Source organism: Mobula hypostoma, chromosome 4, assembly GCF_963921235.1.
Source record: "Mobula hypostoma chromosome 4, sMobHyp1.1, whole genome shotgun sequence".
NCBI classification, from domain to species: Eukaryota; Metazoa; Chordata; class Chondrichthyes; order Myliobatiformes; family Myliobatidae; genus Mobula; species Mobula hypostoma.
The window spans coordinates 137,278,597-137,294,220 of record NC_086100.1 but is presented as its reverse complement, the minus strand read 5'-3'; the positions used below and the strand labels follow the sequence as shown (position 1 = coordinate 137,294,220).

The following is a 15,624-nucleotide window of genomic DNA, read 5'->3' as shown; positions in this document are numbered from 1 at the left end:
TTTGACAAGATCCCTCATGGTAGGCTGATTTGGAAGGTTAGAGCAAAAGAATTCATACTCAATGCCTGACTGATGAAGGCCAACATGTCAAAAGTCTTCTCCACCACCCTACTTACCTGATACACCACTTTCAGTGATCCAAGTTGTTTGCCCTCTTAGGTCGTTCTTTTCTACAACGCTCCCCAGAACTCCACTGTGAAAGTCCTACCCTCATTTGTCTTCCCGAAATGCAACACCTCTCTCTTATCTAAATTAAACATCATTTGCCATTTCTTGGTCCACTTACCCCAATCTGATCAAGATCCCTCTGTAAATTATGATTACCATATTAACTGTCTACGACACCACCTATTTGCGTTTCGTCTGCAAACTTATTATTCATGCCTTGTACATATCCATCCAAGTCATTGATGAGAAATAGCAATGAGCCAAGCACTGAACTCTGGGAACACCACTTGTCACCGGCCTCCAGTCAATAGGCAATTACCCTCTACTTCCTACCATCAAGCTAAATTTGCATCCAATTCACCAGATCCCATGCAATCCAACTTTCCATAGCAGTCTACCATATGGGACCTAATCAATGGCCCTACTAAAGTCCATACAGACCACATTTACTGCCCTGCATTCATCAACCATCTTGGATACTTCTTCAAAAAACTTTATTAAGTTAGTGAGACACGATCTCTCACACACAAAGCCTTGTGGACTATTCCTATTCAACACCCACCTTTCCAAATGCATGGCTTAACATCGAAAGTACAAGCATGCTTTTTTAAACCAAGAATGAAACATTTTCACTCATGTTTCTCATTGGTAGTGCCCACTTTTTGTGAAATGCACAAAATCAAAATGTATGCAATATTAATATTGTATTGTATAATTACTGCAAAGTGGAGAGAGAATTGGAGGTTGTTTGAGATTTAATAGCTAGGAATTCCCTGCTGGAAATATAAACTGTAGTGGTCTCTAAAAGAAGAATATCATCTGAAGAAATCAAAGAAACATAATTTGGCCAGAAAGATCTTCTTTAATGCTTAGTGTTGTCATATTGAGCAGGAGGAGGTACTCAGCCCCTCTCATCTTCACCACCATTCAATATGATCGTGGCTACTATCATGCTCATCTCCCACTCTGTGCTAGATCCTCCCAGACTTTTATTCCCTGATATTCCCAAAATGTACTTAATTCCTTTTTAAACACCCCCAACAATCTAGCCCCCACAACCATCTGGGAATTCCAGATATTCACCACTCTCTGCAGGAAGATGTTCTTTGTATGCCAGTTTTAAATGATTGGCCCCCTAATCTTGTTTCAATACTCCCTCTTTCAAAATCTTCTACAAGAAGAAACATCTCAGTATCTACCCTAACATGGCCCCTCAAAGGCCTTACATGTTTCAATAAAATTATTATTCAAAATTTCATAAGACCATAAGACAAAGGAGCAGAAGTCAGCCATTCGGCCCATTGAGTGCTCTGACATTTTATCATGAGCTGATCCATTCTCCCATTTAGTCCCAATCCCCCGCCTTCTCACCATAACCTTTGATGCCCTGGCTACTCAGATACCTATCAATCTCTGCCTTAAATACACCCAATGACTTGGCCTCCACTGCTGCCCGTGGCAACAAATTCCATAGATTCACCACCCTCTGGCTAAAAAAATTTCTTTGCATCTCTGTTCTGAATGGGGGCCCTTCAATCCTTGAGTCGTGCCCTCTCGTACTAGACTCCCCAACCATGGGAAACAACTTTGCCACATCCTCTCTGTCCATGCCTTTCAACATTCGAAATGTTTCTATGAGGTCTCCCCTCATCCTTCTAAACTCCAAGGAGTACAGTCCAAGAACGGTCAAACCTTCCTCATATGTTAACCCTCTCATTCCCAGAATCATTCTAGTGAATCTTCTCTGAACCCTCTCCAAAGTCAGCACATCCTTTCTTAAACAGGGTGCCCAAAACTGCACACAGTACTCTCTTGTATAACAGCACTTGTATATCCCTTCTTAAATATAGGGATCAAAACTGAGCCTCACCAGTAGCAATACTTTTATATTTCTTAAGTTCAAAAAAGGTTAAGTATGGGCCAATAAGGGTCAAAATGTCACTTGCCTTCTTAACCACCCACTGCTAACTTCCTTGCAATTCCTGCAGAGGAACATATAGATCCCTGTGTACTTTGCTCACCTGCAATCTTTCTTTTCATTTAAATAACGCCCTGCCTCTAGATTCTTCTTATCAAAGTATATAATCTCACCATGTCCCACATTAAGCACTATTTGCTAAGTTTCTAGCCGATTACTTAGCCTTTTTTTCTACATACTCAATTTGGAAAGTCCCAATATCCTCATTTCAATGCTTCAGCGTTGCAATGTCATAGGCTGACTTCAATACCTTACACTTTTCCCTCTTCGCCAAGACAAATAAATGATAAATAATTGAAGTTAAGGACTGAACCTTGCGGGTACTTCACCGACTACAACCTTGCAGTGGAATAGTCATCTTATTCTTTCCAAAAATCACAACAGACAACATGAAATAACCAATAGCCACAAGTGCAGTCCTGTTGAGCTTCAGTTTAGCAGCTGCACTCGCTTTGAATCACAAGCAAACACATAAAACGGAGGCAATGGCCTTTTAAATGGGGAATTATGGCTGTCCATTTTATCAGCAAGTGACATCTATTTTCCAATTTTTTTTTCACAGCTCAACCACTTTAACAGCAATCGGAGTTCCGGAAAAAATACAAAAGCCAGACTCTTGCTGTTAGTACTGCCGACAGTGCTGACCTCAAAGGGAAATTGAAACATACCTCCCGGCAAACACTTGGGGAGAACACCTTCATGGCGAGAGATCGAGTTGGAGGAAGGATTGCAAATAGTTCCGTGTTGAACAACTCATCTCGCTTTAAAATAAGATTTTGACTGTCCTCGTAAATATCAGAACAGGAGTGTCCATTTCCCGCCCTGAGCACCTGACCTACAAAAGATCCGACATCCTGTCCTGAATATTTCCTCGACAGCCACTGTACTGGAATCAATCCGACACAATGGATAGGACTTTGCAGTCACCGTCAAACATCATCAGCTCGCCGCTGATCTCCAAACAATTTGAAATTTACCCTGGAACAACCCTCCTCATTCGAACTTCCAGAAACTACTGTAGCGAGGATCCTTCCCGGTTAAATACATTAAATTTTGCCTTCGCCCAGCCCCGCCCCACACTCATAACCCTGCCCACAATGTGTTCTTTACTTTTAAAACATAACGATGGCGAACATAAATTATTTGGATCTCAGCACGCTCTGGGGTATTGGTGATTAGGAGCTGACCTGCAAAGGTTGACCTAAGGAAAAACGTACAGTTTTAAAAAAACCTGGGTTTAAGGACTAAATTGCCAGAGGAAGTAGAAAAGTAGGCTGCGGCCACACTAAAAGACATTTAATTAGTTTAGAAGGATAAGGACGAAATGTGGGCAAATGGACCCGGCTCATGGTTGGCATGGACGAATTGAGCCGAAGAGCCTGTTTTCACACTATCTAACTCTATGTGACTCTTCTTGTTAATTAATTAAAAGGTTTTGTGTCATGGTTATGGACCATCTGCATGCTGTAAGCGCACTATGTTGTTCAACACAACTGACGTGTAAATATTGCTTCTGATCCGTAATACATTTCACCAGTATTAATTTAAACCAGTCTGATTAAAGTGAATATTATATTGGTAACAATGGTTTATACTGGTAATAAAAAATCCACTTTGCTTTTGAAAGCTCATAGTTTTCTAGCTAAATAATTAATCAAAGGCACACTTACTTGTTTACTAGAGTCATAATCAGCTTGTTCCCCGTATTCAATTATCTTTCTGAAATCATTTTCTAGCACTTAGTTATTAGAAAATAATATATGATTTAATAAACGTTTCCATGTGGAGGCATACAAATATCAGATTAATACTTTTTGCTTACCTCCGTTTTGACAAGAATGCTAACACTAACACCTAACAACAGCAGCAGCACTGTGACCAAAAGTGATTGCCACAGCACACTTGAAAGAACAGCACACGGAAATGAAGGCACTGCAGTTATGTTCTTGATTGCCTATGCTTGATACATGTGATTGAGCATAAGGACTTGATAGACTGCTTTTCAATAAACCACAGACAAAGTTAAGAATCTTAACGTCAATGAGACAATACCACAAAGCAATGCAAACCCTTAATGTTTGTCACTTAGAGGCATTAACATTTTAAACGCATATTTCAATACACTGTAAAGCTAAAACAATATTTTATCTGCTTTTGGGTAAGCATATGTGCTTGTGGCAATGAAGGTACTGAATGTATGAATTCAAGTATCAGCATCAAACACTTCATACAGGGAAATTGTTAAACAAAGCTGCCACAAAAACAGACATCTCTTTCTTTCTTAAAGTAATATTCTACAGCTCCGATCCGAATAACATCCTTCCTGCTAAAAGTAATGTTATTTCCTTCTAAGGGAGGCTATAAGTTTAGGAATATTTTCCAGAAATATCTGACTGCCCCTCAAGAACAATATTGAGATGATCAAAAAATATTTAATAACAAAACTGGTCCTCTGGAATATCAGAATGGAAATCTATGCATGGAGCCAAAAGAGATGGGGGAGAACTTAAGTGCATTTTTTGCATGTGTATTTACTTAGGAGATGGACACTGAGTCTATAGAAGAAGGCAAATTGGCCTGAACTTCACAGACTCTACAGATTACAGAGGAAGAGATGTTTGCTGTCTTGAGGCAAATTGGGGTAGGTAAATCCCCAGGGACTGGCAAGGTGTTCCCTTTGACCCTGTGGTAGGCAAATCCAGAAATTGCCAGGACCTAGCAGACAGGTGAAGTGAAGAGCCATATGATTGAAGGAGAGCCAATATTGTTTTGCTGTTTAAGAAAGGCTCTAAAAGTAAACCAGGAAATGATAGCTCGGTGACCCTGACATCAGTAGTGGGAAAGTTATTGAAGGTATTCTAACGGAGTGGATATATGAATATTTGGATAGACATGGACTGATTAAAGAGAGTCAGCATGGCTTTGTGCATAGTAGGTCATGTCTAACCAATCTTATAGAGTTTTTCGAGGAAGTTACCAGAAAAGTGAATAAAGGCAAGGCTGTGGATGTTCTCTACATAGATTTTAGTAAGGCTGGTCAAGAATGTTCAGTTGCTCAGCATTCAAGATCAGGTCGTAAATTGGATTTGACATTGGCTTTGTGGGAGAAGCCAGAGAGTGATAGAAGATGATTGCCTCTCTGACTGGAGGCCTGTGTCTAGTGGAATGCTGCAGGGATCAGTGCTGGGTCCATTGGTGTTTGTCATCTATATCAATGATCTGGGTGATAATGTGGTTAAAGCAACACTCACAACACGCTGGAGGAACTCAGAACTGGATCAGCAAATTTGCAGATCACATCAAGATTGGTGGTGTAGCGGACAGTGCGGAAGGCTATCATGGCTTGCAGAGTGATCTGCATCAGCTGGAAAAATGGGCTGAAAAATGGTAGATGGAATTTAATGAAGGTAAGTATGAGGTGTTGCACTTTGCTAGGATCAACTGGTACAGGTTTTACACAATGAATAGTAAGGCACTGAGGAGTGTGGTAGAACAAAGGGATCTGGGAGCACAGGTCCATTATTCATTCAAAGTGGTGTCACAGGTGGATGGGGTCATTAAGAAAGCTTTTGGCACATTGGCCTTCACAAATCAAAGTACTGAGTACTGGAGATGGGATGTTATGTTGAAGTTGTATATCAGTGAAGCCTCATTTGGAGTATTGTGTTCAGCTTTGGTTACCTTCCTGTAAGAAAGGTGTATATAAAATTGAAAGAGAAAAATTACAAGAACGTTGCCAGGTCTGGAGTACCTGTGTTATATGGAAAGATTGAATAAGTTAAGACTTTATTCCTTGGAAAGTAGAAGATTGAGGGGAGATTTGATAGAGGTATACAAAATTAGGAGGGTGTCATGGTCCAGTCCGTGAAATCCGCATTCCGGTTCATGGTCCGGTTTATTGATCTTTATTCTGGGTTTTCCTGTTTTCCCTTGTTCCATTGGGTGCCTTAATTGAGGCACCTGATTCTCATTTTGGGCTGGCACATAAATACCTCTGCAAACCAAGGATTCCCTGCTGGACTGTTCCCTTTCCCCTCCCCATATGAATCCCCGATAGTTACCTTGGCAGTTTATCTCAGGCCTGCGTCCAAGAAAGGGTCCCGGACTCACGTCCAAGAAAGGATTCCGGCCTCGCGTCCAAGAAAGGATTCCGGCCCTGCATCCTAGAAGGGGTCCTGGCCCTGTGTCCTAGAAGGGGTCCTGGCCCTGTGTCCTAGAAAGAGTCCCGGCCCTGTGTCCTAGAAAGGGTCTTGGCCCTGCATCCTAGAAGGGTCCTGGCTCCGTACCCAAGAACCTAATCAAGCCGAGTCCAAGAACCAAGCCAAACCTAGTCCAAGAGCCACGTCCTGTGCTGGAGTTCCTCACCCAGTCCGGTGCTGGAGTTCCCTCATCCTGTGCTGGAGTACCTCGCCCAGCCCGGTGTTGGAGTTCCCTCGTCCTGTCCAGGAGTTGCTCATCTAGTCCAAGCCATGTCCAAGAACCTCGTCTATTCCAAGCCACATCCAAGAACCTCGTCTACTCCAAGCCACATCCAAGAACCTCGTCTAGTCCAAGCCTAGTCCAAGGTTCTGGGTCCCTGTCCAGTCTCTGGCTCAGAGTCCTAGCCCAGGCTCCTAGTTCCAAGTTCCTTGTCCTGGTCCCACTTTTCTAGTCTTAGTCCTATCCCAGGCCCGGTGTCCTTGTCTCGTCCAGGGCCTGTATCCATGTCCAGCGTTGTTTCTTCCTGACTCCCCTTGCTTTCTTGATAAACCTTGTCTTGTGTCTAGTACTTCAGTGTCTGTGTCTTGCATTTGGGTCCACCATCAACACCCACCTTATGACAGAGGGGTATAGATGGGGTAAATGCAAGCAGGCTTTTTCCACTGAGGTTGGGTGGCACTAAAACTAAAGGGCATGTGTTTAAGGGTTAAAGGTGAAAAGTTTAAGGGGAACACGAGGGGAAACTTCTTCAGTCAGAGGGTGGAGAGAGTGTGGAACAAGCTGGCAGTGTAAGTGTTGCATGTGAGCTTGATTTCAATGTTTGAGACAAGTTTGGATAGGTACATGGGTAGAAGGGGTATGGAGCACGACGATCATTGTGAGTATGCGATCTAAATGGCTGAGCATGAACGAGATGGCGTCAAATGTTGAGCGGTTGAGACGGTACATGAACTGCAGGGGGTCCAGTGAGGGGGGCAGCATGGTCTTGATGTGCCTCATGACGAGCCTTTTGAAACACTTCATGATGATGAATGTGAGTGTGATGGGACAATAGTCATTGAGGCAGGACACTGAAGACTTCTTTGGCACTGGGACGATGGTGGTGGCCTTGAAGCACATCGGAACGATGGCACTGCTGAGGGAGATGTTGAAGATATCAGTGAGAATCTCAGCTAGCTGGTCTGCACATCCTCTAAGCACTCTGCCAGGAATATTGTCTGGTCCAGCAGCCTTCCGTGGGTTGACCCTGCACAGGGTTCTCCTCACATCAGCCATGGTAAGACACAGCACCTGGTCATTTGGAGGAGGGGTGGCCTTCCTCGCTGCCACGTCATTTTCCGCCTCAAAATGAGCGTAGAAGTTATTCAATGCATCTGGGAGGGAGGCATCACCAGCACAGGCAGGTGGTGTTGTCTTGTAGTTAGTGATGTCCTGAATGCTCTTCCACATGCGTTGCGTGTCGCCACTGTCCTGGAAGTGGCTGTGGATTCGCTGGGTGTGTGCACGCTTTGCCTCTCTGATGGCCTGGGACAATTTAGCCCTCACTGTTGTTAGGGCTGCCTTGTCGCCTGCTCTGAAGGCGGAGTCACGGGTCCTCAGCAGCGCACGCACCTCCATGGTCATCCATGGCTTCTGGTTAGAGCGTGTAGTGATGGTCTTAGCCACAGTGACGTCATTGATGCACTTGCTGATATAGCTAGTCACTGATGCCATGTACTCCTCTAAGTTGATAGAGTTGCCATTGGTTGCAGCCTTCCTGAACATTTGCCAGTCAGTGTGCTCAAAGCAGTCTTGAAGAGCAGAGATGGCTCCTGCTGGCCAGGTTTTCACCTGCTTCTGAACTGGTCTGGAGCGCCTGATGAGTGGTCTGTATGCTGGGATTAGCATAACAGAGATGTGGTCTGAGTAATCGAGGTGGGGGCGGGGCTCCGCTCGGTACGAGTCAGGAATGTTCGTGTAAACAAGGTCCAACGCGTTCTCCCCTCTCGTTGCAAAGTCCACATACTGATGGAATTTGGGGTGCACTGATTTAAGGTTCGCATGGTCAAAATCTCCGGTGACAATAAACAGTCCATCAGGTGTGCATTCTGCAGTTCGCTAATAGCCCCATACAGTTCACAGAGCGCCTCCTTAACATTAGCGCTGGGGGGAATGTACACACCGACTATAAGGACAGTGGTGAATTCCCGTGGCAAATACAATGGTCTGCATCTAACAGTCACAAACTCCACTAGCGTTGAGCAGTATCTTGAAACCAGCACAGAGTTCTCGCACCATTCCGTATTGATGTAGACACACAAGCCCCCATCGCGAGTCTTACCGGAAAGAGCTGCATCCCTGTCTGCTCGAAACAAGACGAGCCCGTCTAGCTGAATGGCAGCGTCCAGGATTACATCGGAGAGCCATGTTTTTGTGAAAACATACGTACAGCAGGCTCTGTACTCCCGCCGAGTGTTTCGTTGGAGTCGGATGTAGTCCAATTTATTGTCCAGGGCACGGACATTGGAGAGCAGAATGGACAGGAGAGCCGGCCGGCTAGGGTTTGCTTTTTTCCTGGCACGGACTCCTGCCCGCTTGCCTCGCTTCCACTTCCTCACACACCGCTTATGACGTCTCCACCTCCTTGACCACACTTCGGTAAATCAGACCATCAGCCTGTGCTCCTACTCCCTGCATACAGACAGAAGCTGAAGCTTGAGGATCCAGAACAGAAAGTTCTATGGATGAGATTCATCTGTATAACTCAATGAAGAAACAGGTGAGATTCTACATGATTGCTTTGAGTCAATAGACTGGTCCTTGTTGCAAGACTCAGCTATAGCCTAGACAAATATGTCACTATCATTACAGACTTGATCAGCAAGTGTGTTGAGAACTGTGTACCAAAGAGGACAATCCGGGTGTTTCCAAACCGGAATCATGGATGTACTAGGAGATCCACTCTATTTTGAAGTTTAGGTGAGCAGCATTCATATTAGGTGCCACTGACCTTGATAAGAAATCAAGACATGACCTCTGTAAAGCTATCAGAGATGCTAAGAGACAGTCCAAAATTGAGTATCAGTTCAACTACCAGCTGCGGCAGAACTTACATGTTGTAACTGACTATAAAGCAAAGTCAGGCAGCATCACAGGCAATAGCATATCCCTTCCAAATGAGATCAACACATTCTATGCATACTTTCAATAGAAGGGAATAGGTATGTCACCAGCCACCCTGACAACCTCCAGTACCACCTGAATCTATAGTCACCATCACAGACATAAGATCAGTCTTCTGGAGGGTAAACCTGCAGAAAGCATTGAGTCTAAATGGTGCCCGAGGCCAGTATCCTTAGATCCTGTGTGGATCAGCTGGTAGGGGTGTTTGCAGATATTTTTAACTTCTCCCTGCTTCAGACTGTGGTCTCCTCTTGCTTCAGAAAGACTACCACCATCCCGGTACCCAAGAAAAGCAAGGTAATGTGCCTTAAGAACACTGTCTGGTGGCTCTCATATCTACCATTGTGAAGTGCTTTGAAAGGCTGACCATGGCATTCATCAACTTCAACACAATGCAATTTGCCTACCACCAAAACCATTCTATGGAAAATACCATCTCCCTGGCCCTACCCTCACCTCTGGATCATCTGGACAGTAAGAATACCTACAAAACATAGAGCAGTACAACACAGGAAAAGGTCATTTGGCCCTAAATATTGTGCTGAACCAGATAAAAAGCAAATCAAAAACACCCAAACACTAATCCCTCCCACCCACACCATGACCCTCTCCCTCCATCTTCCTTACATCCATGTACCTATCCAAATGTCTCTTAAAAGCCTCCAATATATTTGCCTCTACCACCATACCAGGCTGCACATTCCAGGCATCCACAACTCTCTGAGTAATAAATGTACCCCTCACACCCCCTTTGAACCTACCCCCTCTCACCTTCAATGCATGCCCTCTGGTCTTAGACGTCTCAACCCTAGGAAAAATCTGGCTATTGCTCACTGACTACAAGTCTGCCTTCAACACTAACATTCCAAGCAAACTTATCACCTAATTCTGGACCCTGGGAGTTAATGTCTCCCTCTGCAATTGGATCCGTGACTTCCTGACCTCCTGACAAACATCAGTTAGGATAGCAGCAACACCTCTACCATAAACACTGGTGCTCCACAAGGCTGCATCGTCAACTCCCAACTCTACTCCCTATACACTCATGACTGCATGGCCAAGTTCTGCTCTAACTCCATCTACAAGTTTGTAGATGATACCACTGTAGTGGGTTGCTTCTCAAATAATGATAAGTTAGAGTATAGGAAGGAGATAGAGAGCTTTGTGACACGGTGTCATCACAACACCCTTTCCCTCAATATCGACAAAAGAACTGATCATTGACTTCAGAAAGGGGAGCAGTGCATATGCTCGTATGTACGTCCGTAGCGTTGAGGTTGAGAGCTTCATTTTCCTAGGTGTGCACATCATCAATAGCCTGTAATAGATCAATCACATTGATGTCATGGTTAAGAAAGCTCATGAACATCTCTACTTCCTCAGAAGGCTGAAGAGATATGGCATGTCCCTGTCAACTCTTACCAGTTTTTATTGTGGGGTAATGTAATTGGGAGAAATGAACATAATTCACAACCATTGACATTTAAAAAGACTGGTCAGATGTGATGACGTTATTACGTAAAGAGTTTCAGTGCATTTTGTGTGTAGGTTTTGGAGTTCAATGAAATGTGTTGTGGGTTTCATTAAACATACACTGTGTAATGATTTGATCTGTATAAAGAGTATACAAGACTATCCTTTCATTGTATCTTCATACAAGTGACAATACCAATCACAACAACAATGGAGAAGTACAGAGGAGACTCACCACAATGCTGCTTAGGATGGAGAATTTAGTTATGAGGAACACTTTGATAGATAACGTTTATTTTCTTTGTAATGGAGGAGGTTGAGGGATGACTTAATTGCACTGCATGAAGTTGCAAGGGACATAAGTCGGGTAGACAGTGAGTAATCTTTCCATGACACAGAGAACCAGCAAGTTTCACAACATATGTTGGTGATAATAAACCTGATTCTGACATTGAAGATTACAGAGGATTCGACATAGAAGTTTATAACCCTGTTTAGTTGAAACCTGTTACTCTCAACCCAAGGTGTTGGTGGAGACAAGCAGTCTTATACTTCTAAGATTTCTGAAATAAGCACTTGAAATGCCATAGCAAAAATAGGATCTGTATTAGTGTAGACAGGTACTTAATAGGTGACAGGGACAGAAGGCTCATCACATCCAACTTCCGGGTTCAACATGTCACTATGCTTTGGAAGTCTAATTTCAGGCTGAGGGAAAATGAGTTCAAAAATGAATTGCACTAATAGATTTCATTTCACAACCTGGTAATAGTTTTTCAGAACAAGAGCTAAACAATTTTGAAAGTAAACTTTAATTTGTTAAGTTGCAGATCAAAAGATTATAGAGATGAGATGCTGCTTATTTATTTCAGCTCTATATGATTGAAAATAGTTCTTTCCCGGGGGAAATGCCGATTTCCTGAACTTCCCAGTCTGGGTTGCGCTTGTATGTCTAATGACATGTCTGCTTCAGACCTGCGGAAAATGCCTTAACTCCCAGGGCACAAACATTTATTAACATGACTCTAGATTGATATCCCACTAATTAAAGTCCCATTACTTATCTTACTCCTTTCAGGGTCCACCCACCCTGCTGACCCTCCCCCCATATCAAGTGCATTGACCACCACAGGATCTATTAAGTAGCTCAACCACAACACAAGACCTAATTCAGTTGAATGTCTTTTGGCAATAGTATGACAAATTTTCACAAAACAGAGCAACTAGTCAGCATAGGGCTCATAGATTTATTTTTATCATTTGTAATTCACCAAATTATCTCAGAACTCATAGAAGAGATGGGGAGGAGGGATGAAGGAAGAAGCAAGGAGGTGATAGGAAGAGAAAAAGAGCTGAAGAAGAAGGAATCTGATTGGAGAAGATAGTGGACCTGGGAAAAATGGAAGGAGGAGGTGTATCAAACAGAGTTGATGTGAGGAGAAGAAAACAGGCAAGAGGGGAGTCAGAATGGGGAATAGAATAAGAAAGAAGGGGGAGGGGGAAGAAGTTAGAGAAATTAATGTTCACACCATCAGGTTGTAGGTTACCCAGGTGGAATATGAGGTGTTGTTCCTTTATCCTGATTGGCCTCATCATGACCATAGAGGAAGCCTTGGACCAATATGTCAGAATGGGAACTACCCACCCACTTCCTCCCTCACCTGGTGTCACACACCGGCTTCTTCCCCCTTCCCTTCCAGTTCTTTTGAAGGGTCTCAGCTCAAAACATCAATTGTTTTTTCCCCTCCATTGATGCTGCCTGACCTGCTGAGTTCCTCCAGCATTTTGAGCATGTTGCTCTAGGCATTGTAAATGTGTGGAATAGGGAAACTCAACTAAGTCCTCACCCCTCCTTTTATGTAGCCTACTCTTACTTCCCATGATTTCATAATAACTATGGTAATGACAATCAGAGAACCTTTAACATTTTAAGCATTAGAGTAATTACTAAAAGAATATATTAACTGTTTCTTTACGGTTGTCATGCTGGGGGCAGGGCGGGGAGGGTGTGGTAGGCTGTTATGGAGATGAGTTCCCACAACCTGTTAAATGTTCCCAATAGTTTACATCTCAAATAGTCTCTGAGAATCAAATCCCCCTCCTGGCCTCCATAAGTGGCTTCACTACTAAGCCCGGCAGAACCATTTCTACCGACAGGAGAAGGGGCAAAAGTGGGTTACTGGTGCCATAAAACCGGTCACTTCAGGCAGACGGGGCTCATCAGCTGTAGTTTGCAGTTCAGCTAGGAGAAGGAAGACTCTGATGTCAAAACTCTGCTGCCTTACAGCTACGCCCTCTCATGGGGAAAGCTTCAGGAGTAAACCCCAAGGAAAAATCCAGAGCTGGAGTCCCTAATGCAGTCCTCAATTGAGTTCAATGCTGACTGCCAACTCCTGCGATGCCGCTGACACCAAACTGCATTGTCTCAGCCATTCATTTGGGTTCATCAGCTGTGGAGGTGGGGAAGCCTGCTGAATGGGCAGAGCAAATCCTATTTTAGAGCTGTAACCCATTCATTTAGAATCAGTCATATCCATCTAAATACCAAGTTTTATTTCCACTTTTCTTAAGATACTGTAAATGAAAACTCGAATGAAAATACAATCATTTGAAGACAGAGGCACTGAAACTGTCAATCATTAGCAATATGCGTTTTGGTGCACATGGAAAAAGCAAATAGGCATGAAGATTTTATCCCTTTACAGAATAGAGAAAACAAAACATGCAGACACGCAACATATTTTATAGACATTTTAACAGACAGCTGGAAAAGAGATATCTATTCTCTGAAACAGTCCTTATCAAATATAAAACTGAAGTTAACACTTAATCAACTTTTGCAAATTTAATTGATGGCTTCCATGCTTTGAATCCTGCTTGCTCTTGCCACAATTTAAACATTAACAGCTGAGTAAACAGCTTTAAAATAATCATTGGGTAATGCAAAGTGCAAAAGTTCAGTCTATATTGTAAATAAGGTAACTCAGTAATATTATTCGGAAACAGAATTTTTTTACCCAAACTACACATGATAGTTAAAAACCCACACATTACGAAAGCAACTTCAATAATATTAACTGAAATTCACATTGAAACTTATTAATAATATATAGACTGGTAAAGCTTGTGATTGTTCTCTTATCACAGGATATTTCTCAGAAATGAGAGATCAGTAAAATAATATATATCTAGAGTTACTAAAGATGTGAAGTAAGATGTCATCTACCTGAAAAAATCCCTCTCTCTCTCTCCAAAGATGCTACCTGATCTGCTGAGTATTTCCAAAATTTTAAAGGCTGAAAATACAAACGTACATGAAGAAGATTGATGGATGGAGTCTATTATCTGTAAAGCCCAGGGTGCTTCAGAAAAACACGATAGTACAAAACTGAAACCAAGAAAACCATGTGCTCGGAGGAGCGAAGAAAGCTGGTTTAATTAAGGCTGATTAGGAAGCTACAGAGGAGGATAAGATGGCAGACAAGAGGTAAAGATGTTCAATAGGACTCTGAGAAATGAAGACACTAGACTGTCAATAGTGATACAGAGAGCACAAGGGCTAAAATCAGACCAACAGAAGACTGTAAGACATATTTGATAGGATGTGTGCTGTCGGAGAGGGGGAAAGGAACATCATGAAGGGATTTGAGCATAAAAATGAGAATTTTAAATTGGCAGTGTTTGAAAACCTGGATCCATGAATGCACTTTGATGAGCATGGGAGCACTGGTAGTAAGAACTAATTAAACTAAAATCAAGTTTTCACAAGGCCATTGGGAGCCTAAGTGGTTTACTAGCTTCACAGAAAGAGGTTTTGGCTTGGGGAAAGAGAAGAGAGAGAACTGCTGAGTGACTTTGTCATTATATTGTTGTCAAGTGCATGTAATGATATAGCAACATACAATGAGTGCTGGGCATCCCATTAAAAATCATCAGTAGTGCAGATAAACAGAAGTGTTCTGATCACTAACATTCCATCTAAATAATCAATATACCAAAATATTAAATCTGAATTCCCCAACTTCTTTTTATGTTTTGTTGTTTATGTTACCATCCCTGCCATAACTAACCTGATCATCTTATACATGTGTTATGCATTATTTTTCAAAATAAATTTAAACTAATGCATTTATGCATATGCATGCATGAAATGAAGCCTTTTTAAAAGAGAAGACTAAGGGACAAAGGCACTTGTAGAAACAGAAGCCATTTCCTTTTTACTCAAAACAACAGCTTCAAGTGTTCCAGGTCAGACAGAGCATGCAAGTGTCAGGATAAATATAGGGCTTCACCTGCACTGATCCTAGAATGAATCAGCAATTGCAAATAGAAACCTCGTCAGCCCCTGGTGCTACTGCCTCTCTACCTATTCACTGGGACCCTGGGCTAATTAACAAGTGATCTGAATAGTAGTTCTGAGCTACTGGATTTCTACCTACTGGGAGCTAAAATGAGATTGTTTGAATTCACTTCATTTGTGTCTTTAACAGCTATAAGAAATCATTGCTGCAGTTGCATCTGCATTTATCTATTTGTCACACAGAGCTCCTTACATATATTCAATACAAGACACAGTCACCACTGGGGTTCAGAAATGGTCAATTAAATATCTGCCTATCTTGAAGTTATATATAGATTTTGCA

At 42.6% G+C, this 15,624-nt stretch overlaps 1 protein-coding gene across 8 annotated transcripts in view; it reads right to left on the bottom strand.

Annotated features, from left to right (window-relative positions):
- inpp4b (inositol polyphosphate-4-phosphatase type II B) overlaps positions 1–15,624 on the bottom strand; it is an 805,146-nt gene that overhangs the window by 219,918 nt on the left and 569,604 nt on the right. Inside the window, exon 1 of one of the 8 annotated variants that reach the window (XM_063046604.1) lies at positions 3,969–4,030. The exons of 4 other annotated variants lie outside the window; for them this stretch is intronic. Coding sequence is in view for 2 of the 4 variants with exons in the window: in XM_063046600.1 (XP_062902670.1) it covers positions 3,124–3,143 (20 nt within the window). In the remaining 2 variants the exon portion in view is untranslated. 3 more of the 8 variants (XM_063046601.1, XM_063046600.1, XM_063046602.1) reach the window with 3 other exon arrangements.